General features: G+C 39.6%; 1 protein-coding gene across 2 annotated transcripts; it reads left to right on the forward strand.

The window, feature by feature from the left end:
• The first annotated feature begins 45 nt into the window (after window positions 1-45).
• Window positions 46-18,462, forward strand: SLC30A5 (solute carrier family 30 member 5). Of its 2 annotated transcripts, XM_072359932.1 has the most exons (16): window positions 46-412; window positions 646-768; window positions 2,257-2,323; window positions 3,295-3,380; window positions 4,677-4,764; window positions 6,458-6,545; window positions 6,891-6,967; window positions 9,227-9,397; window positions 10,951-11,239; window positions 11,607-11,815; window positions 12,739-12,896; window positions 13,524-13,653; window positions 14,843-15,068; window positions 16,403-16,629; window positions 17,403-17,531; window positions 18,022-18,462. In XM_072359932.1, the coding sequence occupies exons 1-16, from the start codon at window positions 339-341 to the stop codon at window positions 18,190-18,192; spliced, it is 2,313 nt and encodes a 770-aa protein (XP_072216033.1). In that variant the 5' UTR covers window positions 46-338; the 3' UTR covers window positions 18,193-18,462. The 2 variants fall into 2 exon arrangements, with proteins under 2 accessions (XP_072216033.1, XP_072216034.1); XM_072359933.1 differs by lacking the exons at window positions 17,403-17,531; window positions 18,022-18,462 and adding an exon at window positions 16,732-17,327.
• Window positions 18,463-19,438: the final 976 nt, after the last annotated feature.

The raw sequence follows: 19,438 nt of genomic DNA on the forward strand, positions 1-19,438 counted from the left end.
GCGGTGACGCGCTGCCGGGCGGTGCCATTGTCCGGGCGCGGAGCGGGGGAGAACTTCTCCGTCGCTCCCCTCCGCGTCCTTTACACCGTCCCACGCGCTCCCCCACCGCGCAGCAGTGAGCGGTTCCCACGGCTGCGGACGTGGCCGCCCGTTCCGCAGAGACGCCTGCGCCCTGGGCGTGCGCGTGGTGCGCGGCCTGCCTTGGGGCTGCCTTGGGGGTGCCTCGGGGCTGCCTTGGCGCCCGCTGAGGATGAGCGGTCTCTGGGGCCGGGGAGGCCGCCCCTGAGCGCGCGCCCGGCCGCGGGCCTCTTCCCGCGCGCTCCTTCCTTCGCCGCGGCATGGAGGAAAAGTACAGCAGCCAGGCCCTGTCCGGCGGCGGCGTGCTGGGGCCCGTGGATGTGCCCAGCGCCCGGTAACGATTGGGGCGAGCGCTGCGCCGGGTGAGGGGGCCGCGGTGCGCCCCGCACCGGCTGCCTCCATCCCCGCTGCCGCTGGGGAACGGCGGGCGACGCCTTGGGCCTGCCAGGCCTCGTCCTTGGCGGTGGGAACCGGGGGCCTTTTGTAGCGAGGCTGCGAGAGGGCGACGAGTGAGTGAGGAAAGCGGTGCCTGGTCGCCCCAAATGCAGATTTGCTCTGCTCTTACAGGTTAACTCGGTATATCGTGCTGCTGTGCTTCGCCAAGTTTCTGAAAGCGGTGGGCCTCTTTGAATCCTACGATCTTCTGAAAGCGGTCCATCTCGTGCAGTTCATTTTCATAGTGAAGCTGGGGTGAGTGCGCCACAGGTGAAGCCTTGTCTGCTGCAGCACTGCACGCTTTGGCCGCAGAATTCTGTGTTGGTGTCAAGATGATGCCGTCCACTGTATTGCTGTAGATCAGTCACAAAGGAAAGGACGCTGCAGTGGATCCAGGAAACGCTGTGATTGTAGCAGTGTTTTCCTTCTGTGCTCAGAGTGATTCCAGAAATTGCAGAATGTTTGCTTCTTTGGGATTGATGGTGCTCTGACAGAACTGAGTGTAGGAAACTCAGATGTGATCGAATTTTCTAATGGTGTGGGAGACTTTTTGTGCAAAGCTGTGTTCTTGTAATTCTTACAAATTTCAACTGATATTCTTGCCTGGCTGAGAACTGAAGTGTAGAAACTGATAGCAAATATACAGAATCGGCCTTTGTTAGGATGCGCTCTGCATGGTCTTGCTTTATGTTCAGCTGATACAATATGGAAGAGCATTTCTATAATAAACTTGGCAGCACTGGAGCGTTTGGAACCTCATTTTTCCCTTTTATTTCAATTTATTTATGTTTCTGGGCTTCTCAGTGGAGTGTTCCCAAACACCGTCAACTTTTTTCCTCCATCACTTACTCTTGATTGTAATTGAGGAAGAAACATTGATCTCTAACACAACTGTGTGTTAAGCATTCCATATGTAAGGAGGCCTTTAGGGAATGTATCTTGCTAACGGAAGATCTGTTAGTAATATTCTAGTAAAATTTCTACTAAAAACTTCTCTGAGATCAGTTATTTCAATTCTTGTAGACAACAGGTAGACTTCTTCAAACAGCATTGACAGCAGGTCAAGGGGAGGGACTGCCCCACTTTGCACTGCACTGGTGTTGCCTCACCCCCAGCAGTTTTGGGTGCCACAAATGGACTAGAGGAGCTGCTGAGCCCCCTGTGTGTGCTCAGCACAGAGCAGAGGAGCTGAGGGGAGGCCTGATGGCGGCTGCAGCTCCTCACAGGGAGCGGAGGGCAGCGCTGAGCTCTGCTCTGTGTGACAGCGACAGGGCCCGAGGGAGCAGCATGGAGCTGTGCCAGGGGAGGGACAGCTGGGGGTTAGGAAGAGGCTCTTTGCAGGTTAGTTGGGCACCAAAGCAGGCTGCGCAGGGCAGTGGTCACAGCCCTGAGAGGCTGGAGAGTGTGTGGACAGTACATAGGGTTTGAATTTCAGGTGATGAAATGTGGATTTGATGACCCTTGTGGCTCCCTTCCAGCTCAGGACTTGGTCAGGATATTGTCTGTGGCTGTTCTCTGAAGAATTTATATGTAAAGTTGACTGGAACCAGAGTCAACTTACCATCAAGTTTTTACTGGTACCTGACACAAATAATGCATCGGGGAAAATGTGACATAGTGAAGAACATACAGGAAACTTGTAAAGCAGCCATGGTGTGAGGAAACACCTAGTTAATTAGCACAGATCTGAATAAAAAGGTGACTGCTAATATATTAATAGAGGAAACTTTCTCCTTTTCACAGGTCTGCATTTTTTATGGTTTTGTTTCAAAAACCATTTTCTTCTGGAAAAGTAGTAACGAAGCGTCAGGTGAGTTGAAATGCAGTAATAACTTACATCTATGTAGATATTTTTGACTACGTGGCTGTTAACAGAAGTCACCCTGAAGGAGGAACAAAGGTTGCTCCACTTGGCTGATGTCATTGCAATGTCTAGAAGTGTTTAACTGACTTAGTATCTACTGCATGGTAAAACACAGTGTGTGTGTTTAGCATTGTGTCTGCTCCTGCAGTAAGTATGGTGAAAAGTCTGATCTTCAGCTCCATGCAGGCATCTGTTAGGTGGACTTGGTGAAAACAGCTTAGTTTACACAGCTGCCTGCAGTTCCAAACAGCAATTTCCAGAGTGCTGGAGTCAAAAGCACTCCAGCTGTGTGTCCCTACCTCATGAGTGCACTTTGCATGATGCATATGTTGTAAAGGGAAGCCAGTCTAGCTGCTCTGAGCTACGCTGGGTTCCCAGTACCCCAAGAATTCAGAGCACTGCTCAATTTGCAACTTTCTAATTTGTAAAAAATAACTTTTTTCCCACTGGTTCTGTATTCACAGGAATTTAATGCATCAGTGAATATTTGTAGAACTAAGATTTTAATCTCTTACCTGGGATATTTTATCTGGTGCTATATGTGTTTATCGTGCACAACAGATAACCTGTCAAAATGCTGTTTTGTAAATAGACTTGAATATTTTCAGCATCAATGTAAAAGAGTTTTTAAAGAATTCTCTTGAAGATTGTATCAGAAATTCTAGCACACTGTCAGAAAAAAAAAATAAATCAATAAATCTGGTTCATAATATGTGCAAAACAACAACAACAAATAAAACTAAGCTGCCTGACAAAGTACACAAGAAGAAAATAGTTGTACTCTAAATTCTGCAGAACTTGCAGAGCGTATGTTTTCTGGTCCATTTCTATAGCTATTGTGCTAAAAGAATGTTAACGTTGAGTTGTTTCTTCTGAAACTCTGAAGAAAATAATAATAGATTTCCTTTCTTTTGTAGTGGATCAGAATTTTTAAGCATGCTGTTGTGGGATGTATCATTTCACTCTTATGGTTTTTTGGCCTAACTCTTTGTGGACCACTGAGGTAAACACGTATTGACTGTAAATAATGTTTTGTCTTTTTGAACTCGTTTATGTGATCTTTGCCTTTGTTTTTCACTTGTATCTGTCAGACCCCAGCTTATTTTTTGAAATTTTAAATGAACCTTTATACTTTTTCCTCCGAGTCTGTGTTACTTGGGAAAAAACACTGACAGTTTTCTGTAGATCTTTTAATTTCCTTTATGAAAAAATGCCATTTAAATTCTTGATAGTGCTGAAACTACTGGTGTGATTGATACAGAAGGAACACTGACTGTGGTTTTCATTGTTATCTTAGGAGTAAACTCATTATTGTATATAACTGAAATCCACAGCTTGACAGCTAGTGACAGTAGTTTATATTACTCTGCTGGTTGACTAGAATTCCCTCCCCATTTGTTTCAGGGCAGTATTTTGGTCTGTATTGGAACTGCGTAGCATTAGTATGCATCTTCCAAATGAAATCAGTTGTGCTGGTTGTTAGCATGTAGGAGTAGGTAGCAATAAAAGAATGACAAAAACAAAGATTAACAACTTCGAAAAACACCTTTTACGTAGAGAGAATGTAAAGCTTAAAGTTTTAAATTGTATGAATTTGAAGTTTTATTGTCTAAACGTCAGAAAGCATGCCTAAAAAAAATAGGATTTCTTTAAGAAATACTGTGATGGTTTTCTGACTGCTGTGTCTTCCCTAGAAGAATCAGCAACATGGTCCCTAGTAGGCTGTACTGTGAGCAAAAAGCAGCAGAGAACATTGGTGGATTTGGTGGATTTCACCCTCATTGCTTTGTTGTGTTCTGCCCTGAAAGGCTGTTGCAGCTTGTTAGTCAGCCTTTGCTACCTGAAGGAGGTAGTGTGCAAGTCAGAAGTAAAGAGGTTCTGAGCTTGCATTGGCTATCGAATGATCAACACTTGAGTAAACAGGATGTCACACAGCAGAACAAGACCTCTTTTTCAGGGAGCCAGAAACTTTAGATTTGGAGGAGATGTTGTAAAGGGAGTAATATTCCCGTCCTGAGCAAGTCAGTATCTTCTTGTACTACTCAAAGGAAATGACGATACAATCGATAAATGACAAATTTTGATCTGTTACTTGACTCTGGAAGTTGTTATATGATATATCTAGTTGTCACTTCGCTGGTGAAGACAAATAGATATGCAGCTTTTGGATTGTTTAAGCTTGCTGTTGAAGTAGAAGGATAAATCTCTCACCTTTGCTATTGAAATTTAGGTTTCAAGTATATCATGCTTATGAAGTAAACTCCTAAATGGACTTCTTTTCTTTTTTTTTTTTCAATAGAACACTGCTGCTGTTTGAACACAGTGATGTGGTTGTGTTGTCACTCCTTAGTGTCTTATTCACAAGCTCAGGTGGAGGACCAGCAAAGGTATTTAAACGTGATGACTTTTTTGCCAGATGTAAAAAATACTTAAGTGCTGTAAATAAAATTATTGCTTTACCCAGAACGTAGAGTTCTAGGCCTGTTGTCATTGTAACTGTGTGGGTTTGTTGTTTTTTTTTTTAAGTTTAGTTAGTGGGGAAATTTTAAGTATACTGCCTGAAGTAAGAGATATGACACCCAAGGGGAAGCAGTGGGTGAAGCTTTTTGAGATCCATGAGAGCTATCTGAGAACTCTTGGGGTGTGTAAGAGAATGTTGAGAATGCAGGATTCTCTGTAAAGGGATCTGGGGTTCAAGTAACCCCAATAAATATCAAGGACATTTATGTATTTAGTATTCCTGGCCTTTGGGCACTGAAGTCATCAACACAGCTTTTAGATCCCTACCAGATCTATTCAATGTCTGCAGCTTTTCATATGATTTATTTTTCTGACAGTAAGTTTTGAGTGCTTTTGTTTCTGTATGAGCCTGTATGCATTGAGTTTTTGGCCCTATGTTTCCTTTAATCAAGGATCTTTGAGTTCCGTCGCATGCAGTTTCACATTGTATTCTGTAATTGTGCCCAACCATAAGTGGAGTGAGCTGGTCCCAACACCTATCAGCCTTGACCACCTGAATTCAAAAACAGTGGTAGCATGTAGTGGTAGCATGAAGCTGTTCATCTAGGAGAAAATATCTTTTTCTAGCCATTGACTCTAGCAGTAAATTTAGAGCTTCAGAGAAGATCTTAGGTTACCCCTAGTTGTTAAGGTACATGTCGAAGAAGGCAGAAACAAGGGATTGATAGCCTCATCCTTTAAATGTTTCAGCTTTATGAAGTGAGCTGCGGTAAAAGGAAGTCACTTGATTTTCCAAGACAGCAATGTGATATAGCTGTGTTTGACTTCAGAGGATGAATTGTAATAACAGTTTTTAGCCGTAAATCTCAGGGTTTTGTCAAGGTGATGGATACTAAAACTGCAGTTTTCAAAATCAGGGTAGTGAAAGCTCAGGCAGCTGGGATTTATTTTTTTTTTTAATCACAGAACTGTAGGTATTGGAGTGGACCTCCAGAGATCAATCGAGTCCAACCCCCCCCAAAGCAGGTTCCCTACAGTAGGTTGCACATGTAGTTTTTTCAGATGTGTCTTGAATATCTCTTTAGTGACGAGGCTCCACAGCCCCCCTGGGCAGCCTGTTCCAGTGCTCCATCACTCTTGCAGTAAAGAAGTTCATAATTACTTTTGTCCCTACCTCATATAAGCACTTGCAGAGCTCTGCTTTCTTAGAGCCTTCATGCAGGTGTGTAGCTTTTGCTTCTCATAAGACAAAGTTCTGCAGTCTATCCAGTAGATCTTGTTTATGACTCCATGATAATACAAAGTATTGAATCATCAGACTTAAGCAGGTGTGCGTTCTGGCTGGAAGAGCTAGACTGTTAAGAAAGAAGGTTTGAAGTTTTCAAGATTCAGTCTTCTTGCTTGTAACAGTCATGATTTATCCTGAGTTATACAGCAAATCTGAAAACTAGAATAAATTAAGAAATTATATTAATGTCAGCTTTTTCCTTATACTTTGAACTTTATTGAACTAAAGTGTACAAGTATTTGCATGGGGGTGGGAGGAGGAATCTCCTGGAATTTTTGAAGTCAAACTGTTGCAGGATGTTGTAATGTATTTGTTATTCTTTTTTTCTCCAGACAAGAGGTGCTGCATTTTTCATCATCGCTGTCATCTGCTTGCTGCTTTTTGATAATGATGACCTCATGGCTAAAATAGCAGAACATCGTATCCTTCTTGCTTAGCGCAAGTGTTCATTACTAATGGAGTAGGGAGAATAGGTTAAGTTGAATGAACTTATATTGCAAGAATTTATATCTTTCTTGATAGATGTCTTAGTTTATGAGAATATTGTAGCACAGGACTTTACTTTTCATGTAGATACTTGTATTTGTTGTCAAATTAATGTCATTGCTTGCTTCGTTGATAAAATCTGTACCTGTGCCCTAAATTCAGTAGTAACTGATGGCCACCATCAGTGAAAGTAAACTTTTTTGAGAAATGGTAAAAACCTCTGTCTTTCACATTAAAAAAAATAATGATCAAATGAAACACTTCCTTAATTTTATTTAGCTGAGGGACATCACGACAGTGCTCTTACGCATGTTCTGTATACAGTCATTGCTTTCCTGGGTGTTGCAGATCACAAGGTAAATAACTTATCATGTTTTAGTACGTTTATCTGTGCTTGAGTTTTGTAGGTAAAAATTTCTGGAGCTCAGAATTTGAAATCAAAAAAGAAAGATCGATGCTACAGTTGCAAATCAGAACTAAATAAGCCCCATAAATTTTGCATCTTGACTAAGGACAAGATTGGTTTCATCTGAGCCCACTCAGATTGTGAACGAGAATGTAAAGCAAGCCAGTCCCTACAATAGACTTGTATAGCTGCAAAGAAATTTCCCTAACACATACGTTGAAAAGTCCCATTAAAATTATCGTGAAGCACTGCGATTGATCAGTGTTTTGGACTTTGTAGTGCGTTGCATACAAGATGCTTCATACTCAGTTTTCCAGTCTGTTTTGTTTCTGCTTTGTCTTTTCCCAGTGTCCTCCTTTAGACGCATGAATTTGAAAGTACACGTTTGGATATGTCTTACTATGTTGTCCCATTGTAATGGGTGGGAACTGTAAATCAGAGTTTTACTGTTACAGGTTTGACTAGGTGGATTGAGTTGTACTATTAACTTAGTCTTGTTACTCAGTTTGGTGTACTGATCAGTAAAATAGATGAAAAAAATCTAGAACAACTGAGAAAGTTTTAATGTCAGAATAACTTTGATGTTTGGGAGACTTCTTAACTGCAAAAATGAAGTATGATCTAGGAAAGATGTTGTGTGTGGAGTATCTGATTTGTTAATATAAGTGTATGGAAATACTGTGAAGGAATAATTTACAATGCAATTAAGTGAATGAAAATGTTGTGAAAGTATTAGAACAAAGCTAAAGTGACATAACTCCTTTGAGACTGTGTGCTTTCAATGTTTTTCTTCTTATAATGGAAGATGTTGTGAATACTACTAAGGCATAATCATATATGCTTTAACTAGAATAACAGTTAGAGCAAGCCTGTCCACCCAACAGCCCACAAGTAATGTACAGCCCAGCCAAATATGCCTTGTGATATACTGACTAAACACAGCCCCATGAATAGTAAAATAGGTATCCTTGCTCTCCATTTTGATTGAGAATAGATTTCAAGATTGCTGAAAAACAACCAGTTTTTGGTATATTTGCAACTCCATTTTCAGTTGACATAAATGCATGACCTGTGAATTTTCACGTGGCATGTACAGAGTTGCAGTCGGATATTCGATTCAAAAATTTGGTCATGTCTCTTTACTAGACTTTTATAAGCCTTCTCTTACCAAAGAGAAATATCCTTCCCTAACCAGGCACACCTCATTCATCGCTTTTTGGAAGCATGCACATTTGTGAACTGCTCTTGCCAAAGATGAAGTACAGGAAAAGTAAAATCTCTGATGAACACCTGGAGACCTCACTAAGAATTGCAGCTGCTGCCATCGAACCAGCATGGTGCATTATTTACACAAAAACAATTCAGATACTCCATTACTTTTGATTTTGTTGCTCACTCTTTAACAAAAAAGATAAAAGATTGAAATAAATTTTGTTACTTGCATATATTAACTATATCATTAATTTTACAAGGGCTGGTCTGAAAGTAATGCCTCCCATTTCATTATTTTGGCCCACAACGCCAGAGGCAGGTGCTGGTGGTATGGCAGTGGAAGCTGAACTTTCCCATCAGTATTCCACTGCATTTTATTGCCATGTGACGGATGGCAGCTGATGAGCAGTTTGACAAAATGACATCAGACATGTGCACATGAAACAAAGCTGTGTCATTGAATTCCTTCACGTGGAAAAAATCGCACCTATTGACATTCACTGAAGCTTGCTAAACGTTTATGGAGACCAAATAGTGGATGTAAGCACAGTGATGCAGAGGGAGATGCATTTCAGCAGTGGCAGCAGTGACAGTGGATTACCTCCACTGGTACAGACTTTAACAAGTGTAATATGCAGGCTTTAGTTCATCAGTGGTGAAAATGCATAGCTGATAATGGTGACTGTGTTGGAAAATGGTGTTTTATGGTTGAAAATTTGCTATAACAAATAGTGTTGTTGTTCTCTCTGTGTCTGTTATACTTTCCATAAAAATAAACGGGAGGCATTATTTTTCTAACAACCTACATGTTTTGCATGCAGTCCAAGACAATTCCTCTTCACTTACTGTGACACAGGCAAGCCAAAAGGTTGGAAATCCATAAATTAGGTGAAATATGCTGTCTCTGTTTTCTGTTCATGAGGAAAGCAAATGACTCTGTTTGGAGTAATGTATTAGGCTCATGAGAAGTTTTGACGGGATCTCTCTTTGTTTCCAGGGAGGAGTACTGCTTCTGGTACTGGCGTTGTGCTGTAAGGTTGGCTTTCACATGGCTTCTCGAAAGCTTTCTGTTGATGTAGGTGGAGCCAAACGTCTTCAAGCTTTATCTCATCTTGTTTCTGTTCTTCTATTGTGCCCGTGGGTCATTGTCCTCTCTCTGACAACAGAGGTAAGATAAGAAGCACATGTTAGAAAAAAAATAGATCATTTTTTGTAATTCATCTTCTTTTGAAATGCAACTCAGAATGTTTTAAATGAAGGATTTACAACTACCAAAGTTGTCCTTGAGAGCTCTGTATGAAAAGGTTCCTCTGTGTTTTAATGTACATATTTGTGTGATATCTTCATAGGAACATAGAATTACCTGGGTTGAAAAGGACCACAGTGATCATCTAGTTTCATACCCCCCCGCTATATGCAGGGTTTCCAGCCACCAGACCAGGCTGCCCAGAGCCACATCCAGCCTGGCCTTGAATGCCTCCAGGGATGGGGCATCCACAGCCTCTGTGGGCAGCCTGTTCCAGTGCGTCACCACCCTCTGTGTGAAAAACTTCCTCTTAGTTTAAAACTATTCTCCCTTGTCTGATCACTATCAGTCCATGTAAACAGTCATTCCCCCTCCTGTTTATATGCTCTCTTCAAGTACTGGAAGGCCAAGCTAAACAACTCCAGTTCTCTCAGCTTTTCTTCATAGGAGAGGTGCTCCCGCCCTCTGATCATCTTAGTGGCCCTCCTCTGAACTCCTTCCAAGAGCTCTGCATCTTTCTTGTACTGGGCACCCCAGGCCTGGACGCAGTGCTACAGATGGGGCCTCACAAGAGCTGAGTAGAGGGGGACAATCACCTCCCTCCCCCTGCTGGCCACCCCTTTTTTAATGCTCCCCAGAACACAGTTGGTCCTCTGGGCTGCAGGTTCACACTGCTGGCTCATGTCCATCTTCTCATCCACCAGGACCCCCAAGTCCTTCTCTGCAGGGCTGCTTTCAAGGAGATCTTCCCCTAGTCTGTATAAATACCTGGGATTGTCCCAGCCCAAGTACAGTTCCTTGCACTTGGACTTGTTGAACCTCATCAGGTTTTCATGGGCCCACTTCTCTAGCCTGTCCAGGTCCCTCTGGAGGGCTTCCCTTCCTTCCAGTCTATCAACTGCACCACGCAGCTTGGTGTTGCCTGCAAACTTGCTGAGGGTGCATTCAATTCCATTGTCTATGTCATTGATAAAGATGTTGAAGAGTGATAAAGATGTGGAACTTTATTTCTTCTTTTATGTGATAACATTATTTTATATATCTAGCTTCAGATATGTCCTGAGTTCTTTCACTAACATTATGCAAGTAATAATTACTTTAAATGCATTGTTTTCCCCTCTTCCCTCCCCCCCCCACCCAGTAGAATAGATTGTAATTTAAAAGTTATGTTCATTATGCCCTCCTGATTAGGGTTAATAGAATGGTGCAAACACAGCATTTCATACAGCATTGTTTTCAGGCATATGAAAGCTTTAAATAAGATACGGGAATGCTTATTACCTGCATTTATGTTTCTATAGCTTGAATGTTTTATATGATTTTTGGTTTTGTGGTTTTAAGTGATCAGTTTGAAATACAAAAGTACTGATGGATTGCTGAAAGGATTTTTAACGGAGGTGGATTGGCTGAAAGTGGTATAATGGTAAACACTCCTGGTTGAAATGTGGAATTTTGTTTTTTTTCTGTTGTTGCAGAGCAAAGTCGAGTCTTGGTCCTCTCTCATCATGCCTTTTATAACAGTCATCTTTTTTGTTGTGATTTTGGATTTCTATGTGGAATCCATATGCTCTGTCAAGATGGAATCTTCTAAATGTGCTCGATACGGATCCTTTCTTATATTCATTAGTGCACTGCTTTTTGGTAACTTTTGGACACATCCAATAACAGACCAGCTTCGAGCTATGAACAGACCAGCACACCATGAGAGCACAGAACACGTACTTTCTGGAGGAGTGGTAGTGAGTGCTGTTTTCTTCATTTTATGTACGTATTCATATTTCTCTTTTAAAAAAACATGTTATCCATGTTACTTGGAAGCCCGTGAGATGATAGCAGTACACAAAATGCTTTTGAATGAGTTTGTGTGGATTCTTTTGGATAAAAAGAGCGTGCAACTTTGCACCCTCTTAATGTAGAAAAAACAAGCAGAAAAACAATGCAGTGTGTCTGTTGAGGAAGTAATTAGTCTAATCTTACTTAGTAATGAAATGGAATGGTGAGCCTTAAGATGAAGTTGACAATCAGTTTACTACCTTAAAATTTCATGTTACTTATGACTTTGGTGAAACAAATTGTTTATAAGCTTCACAGCTATTTTATAAAAATGAAAACTTCAATGCTTTCCTTGCAGCAGCCAATATCCTGTCCTCCCCCTCCAGGAAGGGGCAAAAGGGCACCCTCATTGGCTATTCTCCTGAAGGCACTCCTCTGTATAACTTCATGGGTGATGCAATACAACAGAGTTCTCAGTCGTTACCCCGTTTTATTAAAGAGTCTTTGAAACAGATTCTCGAGGAGTATGATTCTAGGCAGATCTTCTATTTCTTGTGCCTAAATCTGGTAAGTCTGCTTGTGTTTTTTTCAGCTCAGTTATACGGTGTGAAGAGTTATTCTTTAAATGATTCCTGTGACTGATTGATTGGTTGTTGCTTTGTTTTTAAGGGGTCCTTGTTACTGTAGTTCCATTAGATTGAGTCTTAGACTAGAAGATTCTTATGCTAATCTTACAATAAGTGGAAAGTTACGTATATGTGTTTGTAGATGTTCAGGCCAGGATTACAGAGTCCTGGAATGGCTGAGGTAGTCGGGGACTCCTGGGTCCATCTGGTCCAACCACTTCTCAGGCAGGGACATCCAGAGCAGTGTGCACAGGTCTTTGTCCAAGCAGATTTTGAAGATCTCCAAGAGGGAGACTCTACAGCCTCTGGACTGCTTGTGCCAGTGCTCAGCCACCCATGCAGTCTAAAAGTGTTCTCTTAAATCTAGACAGAATTGTGAAAACTTTTTTCTAGCTTAGTTGAATCTTTTTAATTTTTTTTAATTATTTACATTGGCTCTTGGAAATAAGTCTGTAAGTAACTGCCCTGAGTCTTCCATTTAACTGCAATAGTTAGACCTGTTTTGCTCATCCTGACATTTTTTGTAGACACTCTATGCAAAACATGAATTAACTGCATTGATTTTGGTGCGCATGATAGATAAGATTAAAGTAGTTACAGTGTTTAACAACAGTGCATATGTTTTTGTCTTCATTATAGTCACTTAAAATTCTTAGTGAAAACTTGTATTTATTTATTTACTCATTCATCTGTGGCTTTTGGAAAGGCTAGTTCCCTTGGAGAAAGAAAAAGGTCTGGAAATACTTTGAATAATACCTTTTGAAAACTAGGAAACATACCATGAAGAGATTCTCCTGCTAACTGCCTAGACATTAAATTACAAGTTAATCTTCCAGGAAAAACTTAAATTCCTTTTCATTTCAGGCTTTCACTTTTGTGGAGCTTTTTTATGGAGTCTGGACCAATAGCCTTGGTCTTATATCTGATGGATTTCACATGCTTTTTGATTGTTCTGCATTAGTGATGGGGCTTTTTGCAGCTCTTATGACAAGATGGAAAGCAACTCGCATATTTTCCTATGGGTATGTATATTAACTCCATTTAAGAATACCTGAAAATTATTCTACTTGTTTTTTTTTTTCAAAATGCCCCACTGTAAAGATATGTTTGGGATGTTTTAAATCATGCATGCTTCTTTGGTTCTTTTGCTGTGTCTTGTCTCTATTCCATTCGTGTTCATGTCATTCTACTGTTACCACAGCTAAAAACTATATGAGATTTGATTAGCATTAGTCTCTACAAATAAAGCTTTCACTGTAAATATTATATAGAAACGTTCTCACTGTACAGATGTACAGTGTATATGTATATGTTCTAACAACACGTTGAAGGCCAGTGTTCATGTGGGGATTTCATGTGCACTAATGTAATTAAAAGTCACTGAGCCTGAAGCCCTACATGTATAGTATACTTTAAAAAATATTAGTGATATTAAAACTTGGTGCTATTGATCTATGGACAGTTGCAAGCTAGACATCTATTGGTCAAAAATAAATAGCCCAGACATTAATGTATGATTTCACAGGACCAAGGAAGAAAAAGATATATCAAAGGTATATTAAATATGTTAAAGTTCAATACATTATAACTATGAAATTCGTACAGGATACTAGTTCATTGCTTTCAAAAGTTCTGATATTGTCTTTCAGATATGGACGTGTAGAGATTCTCTCCGGTTTTATTAATGGCCTCTTTTTGATGGTAATTGCTTTCTTTGTTTTCATGGAATCGGTGGCCAGATTGGTAGACCCTCCAGACATCGACACAAATATGCTAACTGTAAGTTTTATTGTTAGGTATGAATACTGTTTTGCAGTTAACTGTTTGTTTATTTTGATTTTGAAAAAAAAAGAGTCTGTAGTTGCATGCTCAAGAGATCTAAACTGTGTCTTGGCCCTTCAGGGGATAATTACAATTTTATAATCCAAACTGCATGTAATTTTAAATGTGGAAATATATAGGATTGAATATAACTCAATTATTAACGTTATTTTTAATTTTTTTTCAAAGATGTTAAAACTCTGATCTTTCTAAATGGCCATCAACAACAACAACAAAAAGATACTGAGAAAGTAATCTGTACAAGACTAAACTTGGCTCTGCTATTGTGTACACCAATGTCAGTCACTGAAAAAAAGCTTTTGTGTTTTTCTCTCAGAAATGTCAAAAGTTAATCAAGATTTGTAATGTGATAATGATTGTATTGCTATGGCATAAGTACTCATAGAGCTGTTGAGTAGTTAACATAGCAGTGCCTGTGTCTCACCACTTTCCATGCCCTTCCCATGCTCTAGGCAAGTTTTCAGGCTTTCATTGTTTTCTTCCAAATTCTTACCATTTATTTTCTTCAAACCAAATTTTTAAATCATAGAATTCTGAGAGCCTGAGCCTCCAGTTATCTTACTTGTGGTTTCATTTGTGTTATTCTCCCCCACACACATGAATTTGTGCTCTCTTCTAGCCATTTGTTTAACAAAGATTTTTGTGTAGGTAAAATTAGATATGTGCGTTGCTAGATATAAGGCCTGACTTAACTTAAGGCCTGGTAGCCCCTGAGTAGTATTTGCTTAACTAGTGTATTAGCTAAAATAACTCTGTTGCACATCAAATGTTTTTCAAGAGAAGAGTGGAAGAAAATGCAGGGAGGGAAAAATCACAATCAGTAAACTGGAAGTTGATATCTTCAGTTAACTACAATTTTAGATGTTTATGCATGTTTTAAATAGATTTATACGCTTTTTTTTTTTACTATTTTTTTCCTGCCAATGAATGAGAGCAACACAAAGCTTGTAGCCAAACCACTTTCTCTTTCTGGAAGTAAATGAAAACAACGATCTTTTTCTTGAAACTTAACTTACCACCTTCTCATGCTATGTGGGTACCGGGTGCTACATTTTGGTGTTAGCTGCTGGGTGGGATTTTGGATTGGAATATGTAGTGACATCAGACAGCTCTCTCTCTCTCACAGCCAGTCTCTGTTGGAGGGTTGATCGTAAACCTGGTTGGCATCTGTGCCTTTAGCCATGCACATTCCCATGGGGCTTCTCGTGGAGGCTGTCATTCACATGAGCACAGCCATTCTTACCATGGACACAGCCACAGCCATGGGCACGGCCATTCCCACAATGACCATGGGCACAGCCATGGACATTCCCATGTGTCTGCAGGAGGAGGCATGAATACCAACATGAGAGGCAAGTATGGATTGTTGAATCATAAATGACAAATCTGGTCTATAGCAGACTTTAGTTTTTCAGTTTTAACCCCAGTACTGCGTATTGTTCTTGAAATCTCCCTCCAGAATACTGCATACATTTATTTCTCAAAGTGTTCATTCATAAGTGAGTTTAACTTGAATTATTTTTTCACGAGGCTTTCTGAGATGTGGGTGATACCCAAGGATCAATGCAAAGCATTAATCTTCAGTCTTTGTTAACACTGATAACCTTAGTCATCATAAACCTTACTGAAAAAAAGCTATCATTACTAAGTTCCATCTCAAAATGCAAGTAGTATGTCTCTGTAAAGCTAATGCCATACTTCTGGGTATCATGTTACAGCTGGTTGTAAAAGCCCTGGGGGAAGTGATAAAGAAACAGAAGAGCAAATGCAGACTAGGAGTCTGGGATATGAAGCAGTATGCTTCTATTTGTGATTCAGAAGATAAGGTGGTAAAGATGAATTTTTTTTCCACATCTAAAATTGGAAGCTGTGAAGAGCAATGTATAGAGAGAATTTTAGAACAGCTACTTCTTGAGACTCTTCTTCCCTACCAGTTAAAGGCAGTTCTTTACCAACTGTATCACTTAGACAAGTCTATAAAAGAATGACATTTTGTCTAAGGTTGTCAGAGCATATGCATTTTAGCTAAGAGTCTTCTGTTTCATAGATAACTTTACATCTGTCATTAGTTGATTCTTCTGTTTTCAGGCATTATATTGTAATATCTGCCCATCTCTAACACTGTTCAGCACTTTTAAACCCTGTCAGTTAGTAAGTACTAGTCTTACAAATGACTAGAGATATTTTTTTCTACACTGTCTGTGTTTACACTGGGAATGATTCCAGCCATTAAAGCAGTGTAAAGAATTATTCTTAGAGTCTGTAGACAATCTTCTTAAGACTTTGAGCAAAGTTAGCCTGTAGAAAAACAAATGATAGATTAGTACCTGTCAGTATGAGCAGGCCGGTGCGTTCACAGTGATCTTTTTCTATTCTGTTGAAGATCAGTAAGGACTGAACCCTATTATAGAAGTCCCACTAACAAAATAAGACTGTGTTTGTATGTGGCTTCATCTGTAAATGTCTGCCTAGATTACTGTGATATACAGTGAAAATGCTTTTTCCTCTCAGTGTTGATTTCTAATTAAATACTACTTAAACTAAATGTTTTGATTCATTTTGCAGCAGGTTAGGCAGGTGCTTGAGGGAGGCTAATGTCATAAAAGTAAATTTGTTGCTAATGAACATCTATGTTCATCTTAAGCAGAGGTGTTCCTCTTAATGACTCAATGTGTTTTGTTTTCAGGTGTGTTTCTGCACGTGTTAGCAGACACTCTTGGCAGCGTGGGTGTTATAGTGTCTACCACATTTATTCAGCAATTTGGATGGCTGATAGCTGATCCCCTCTGTTCTCTTTTTATTGCTACACTGATTTTTCTCAGTGTTATCCCACTACTGAAAGATGCCTGTCAAGTGCTTTTGTTGAGGATACCTCCAGAACAGGAGAAAGATCTGCATGCTGCTTTAGAAAAGGTCAGAACTCCCTTCTATCCCAGTTTTTTTTATGTTGTTGTACTGTAGATAGCATCTCTCTGGGCCACCTGAGTCAGCTCTCCCTGCTGTGTCTCTTCCCAGTTTCTGGTCCACCCATAGAAGACTTGCTGTGTTGGATCAAGGTTGGAAAAAGAGGAGCTCTTGACCATAGAGTCATAGAATGTCTGCAGTTGGAAGGAACCTCAGAGATCACCTACTTGCAACTTCCCTGCCGCAGGCAGGATGGCCAGCTGCTAGATAAAAGCTAGAGCAGACTGCCCAGAGTCTACAACCTGTGTTCAGCAGCCTAAAAACCAGCATTTTATCAATACTGTTTTAGCTATGAATCCAAAACAGAATATGGTGCAGGCTGCTATGTCCCCACCAGGCCCAGTGCAATGACCAATTTCTAAAAATGATGGAAAACGTACAGCTGTGGTAACTGTACAGTTACCTATTCTGAATAAGAATGTAACAGATACCTTATAAGTGACTTAAAGTGCAGGCCAAAGTTGGTCTGTCCATAGATGTTACTGAGACTCCTGCAGTTGTGTTTAAGTCATCCCTTTTCTTGTTGCCCTCTGCTTGGTTTTCTTTGGGTTGTAACATCTGGTGTTTGACAATAGCATGTTGGCCTCCAGGTGCTACGTTATTTCTCTATGACTTAGCTGGAAATGCAGCTTTGTTTTCCTACAGCAGTAGAGTATTTATTATCAGTGTGCATGTACGTGTGCAAGTTTAAAATGTTTTCGTGAAATGTAATTTCTTTACAGATTCAGAAAATAGATGGAGTCATATCCTACAGAGATCCTCATTTTTGGTGTCATTCTGCAAGTGTTGTGGCAGGTACAATACATGTGCAAGTGGTTTCAGATGTGATGGAGCAGAGAATTGTACAGCAGGTAAGGTGCAAAGTTTTTAAGCTATTTTTCACATTATTTCTTACTCTGTTACAATGTTTTTGTAAGCTTTTATTTAATGCTTTAGAGCTGTATTTGTAATGCCGTATTTGCCCTGGTTGTGTTGTTTGCCAAAACTTGTCCCAAAACAAACAAACAAACAAAGAGTTGAGGGAAAATCTGCTGTGAGAAGGGGAGGAAGAGGTTAGTTCCATGTTTCAAAACAGGCAAATGTAGATGCCAGCATGGGTTTGTTACTGACTTTGTAATATCTGTTAACCTTGGGTGCTTTTACCTCAAACACATTCAGAGGTTGTTTATTCCTTTATATGTCATGCTGAGAATGTGCAGAAATTGCACGCATACTGTATGAAGCTAGTCTTCACTCTGCCAGAAAGCTGAAATTCTTTTTTAAGTCTGCAGTATTTCAGAGTGAGAATTGAGTAGGTTATTGTGATATGCTTATAAAGTGTAATATTGATGTTATATGCAGGTTACATCAATTCTGAAAGATGCTGGAGTAAACAACCTAACTGTCCAGGTGGAGAAGGAAGCTTATTTCCAACACATGTCTGGCCTCAGTACAGGATTTCAAGATGTCCTTGCAATGACTCAACATCTAGAATCCATGAAATATTACAAAGATGGGACTTACATAATGTGACAAAAAATTATTTTAGCCAAAAGGTAGATGGTAAATCTGTAGGATTCCATGTCTGTATTATTTTTTGTCTGGGGATATTGCACATACATGTACAGAAAAAATGTACTATAGCCTTGATTTTTTTTAAGCAATGTATCTGTATTAAGATCGAATCAAGATGCTTTTGTAAAGGAAATAAGAACTATAATATTTGCTGTATATGTGAAAATAATGGAAATCCTAAGTACTGTATTTTGTGTGGTGTTCATTAAACAGAAATCTTACCACTGGTGGATGAACATCTATATATTCCATATGCTCTCTTAAGTATGGAACGTCATGCTTATAGATCTGTTTTAGCAATAAGAAACTGGAATAGTTTATATTGAGCTACAAACAGAAACAACTGAAAAATACTTTTCTTTCTTCCAAAAGTAATTTGAAGACTGAATAAAAAAAATACACATTTATTGTGGGCAGTAAAAATGAAGCTGAACTCAAAGGCAGGTTTTTTGCAGAGATTCTTAGATAATAAATACACAGTTTTTATATTATGTCTCTGCATCTAGTACTGATTTCTAAACTTAATTTTACTGCATCAGAGCAAATAGATGCTACCATTTTAAATTCATATCAAATTATTTCTTAAGGGGATAAATCTACATTAACAGTGAGAAGCTTGAAAAAAAAATGCAGACACTTTATTTTGTTTGCTGGAAGGACTAAAGAGTCAGAAAGCCTCTAAAAAAAGATGTACTTCTCTGTGAATGACTGCAAACACAGTGGTCAGTAGCTTCAAGTAATGAATTGGTGAGTATGCTAACACTCAGCAGATCTTTACTTCTGCAAGGTGGATTATTTTGTCATTTACTTGATTTTTATCATACAGAATAACAAGTTGGATGGACTTCATATTCTTGTATTCTTCATGATAATTAACTATTCCTGAGCTTTTGGTTGTGCCAAAATATATTTTACACTGGCAGTTAATAGGCGAAGGGAAGTGGCTGAGTCAACTGGCAGGTGAAATCTTTGCTGCTTGCAACTCAGTTGTTGCTAAGTACTATTCACTTGCTTTTTCTTCTTTGAATTTTGTTTGAGATATGCTGTGGTGATTGAGTATCTAGCTAGTAAAAAGGGAGAGTCTTCCATTTGGATAGGTAACAAGGGCATGGTTGAGCTATTGGATTTAAATATATATATGTATGTATGTGTACATATATTTATATATATATATATAAAAGTAACTGTAACATAATACAGCTGC

The sequence above is a fragment of the Excalfactoria chinensis genome, chromosome Z (genome assembly GCF_039878825.1).
Source record: "Excalfactoria chinensis isolate bCotChi1 chromosome Z, bCotChi1.hap2, whole genome shotgun sequence".
Classification (NCBI taxonomy): Eukaryota; Metazoa; Chordata; class Aves; order Galliformes; family Phasianidae; genus Excalfactoria; species Excalfactoria chinensis.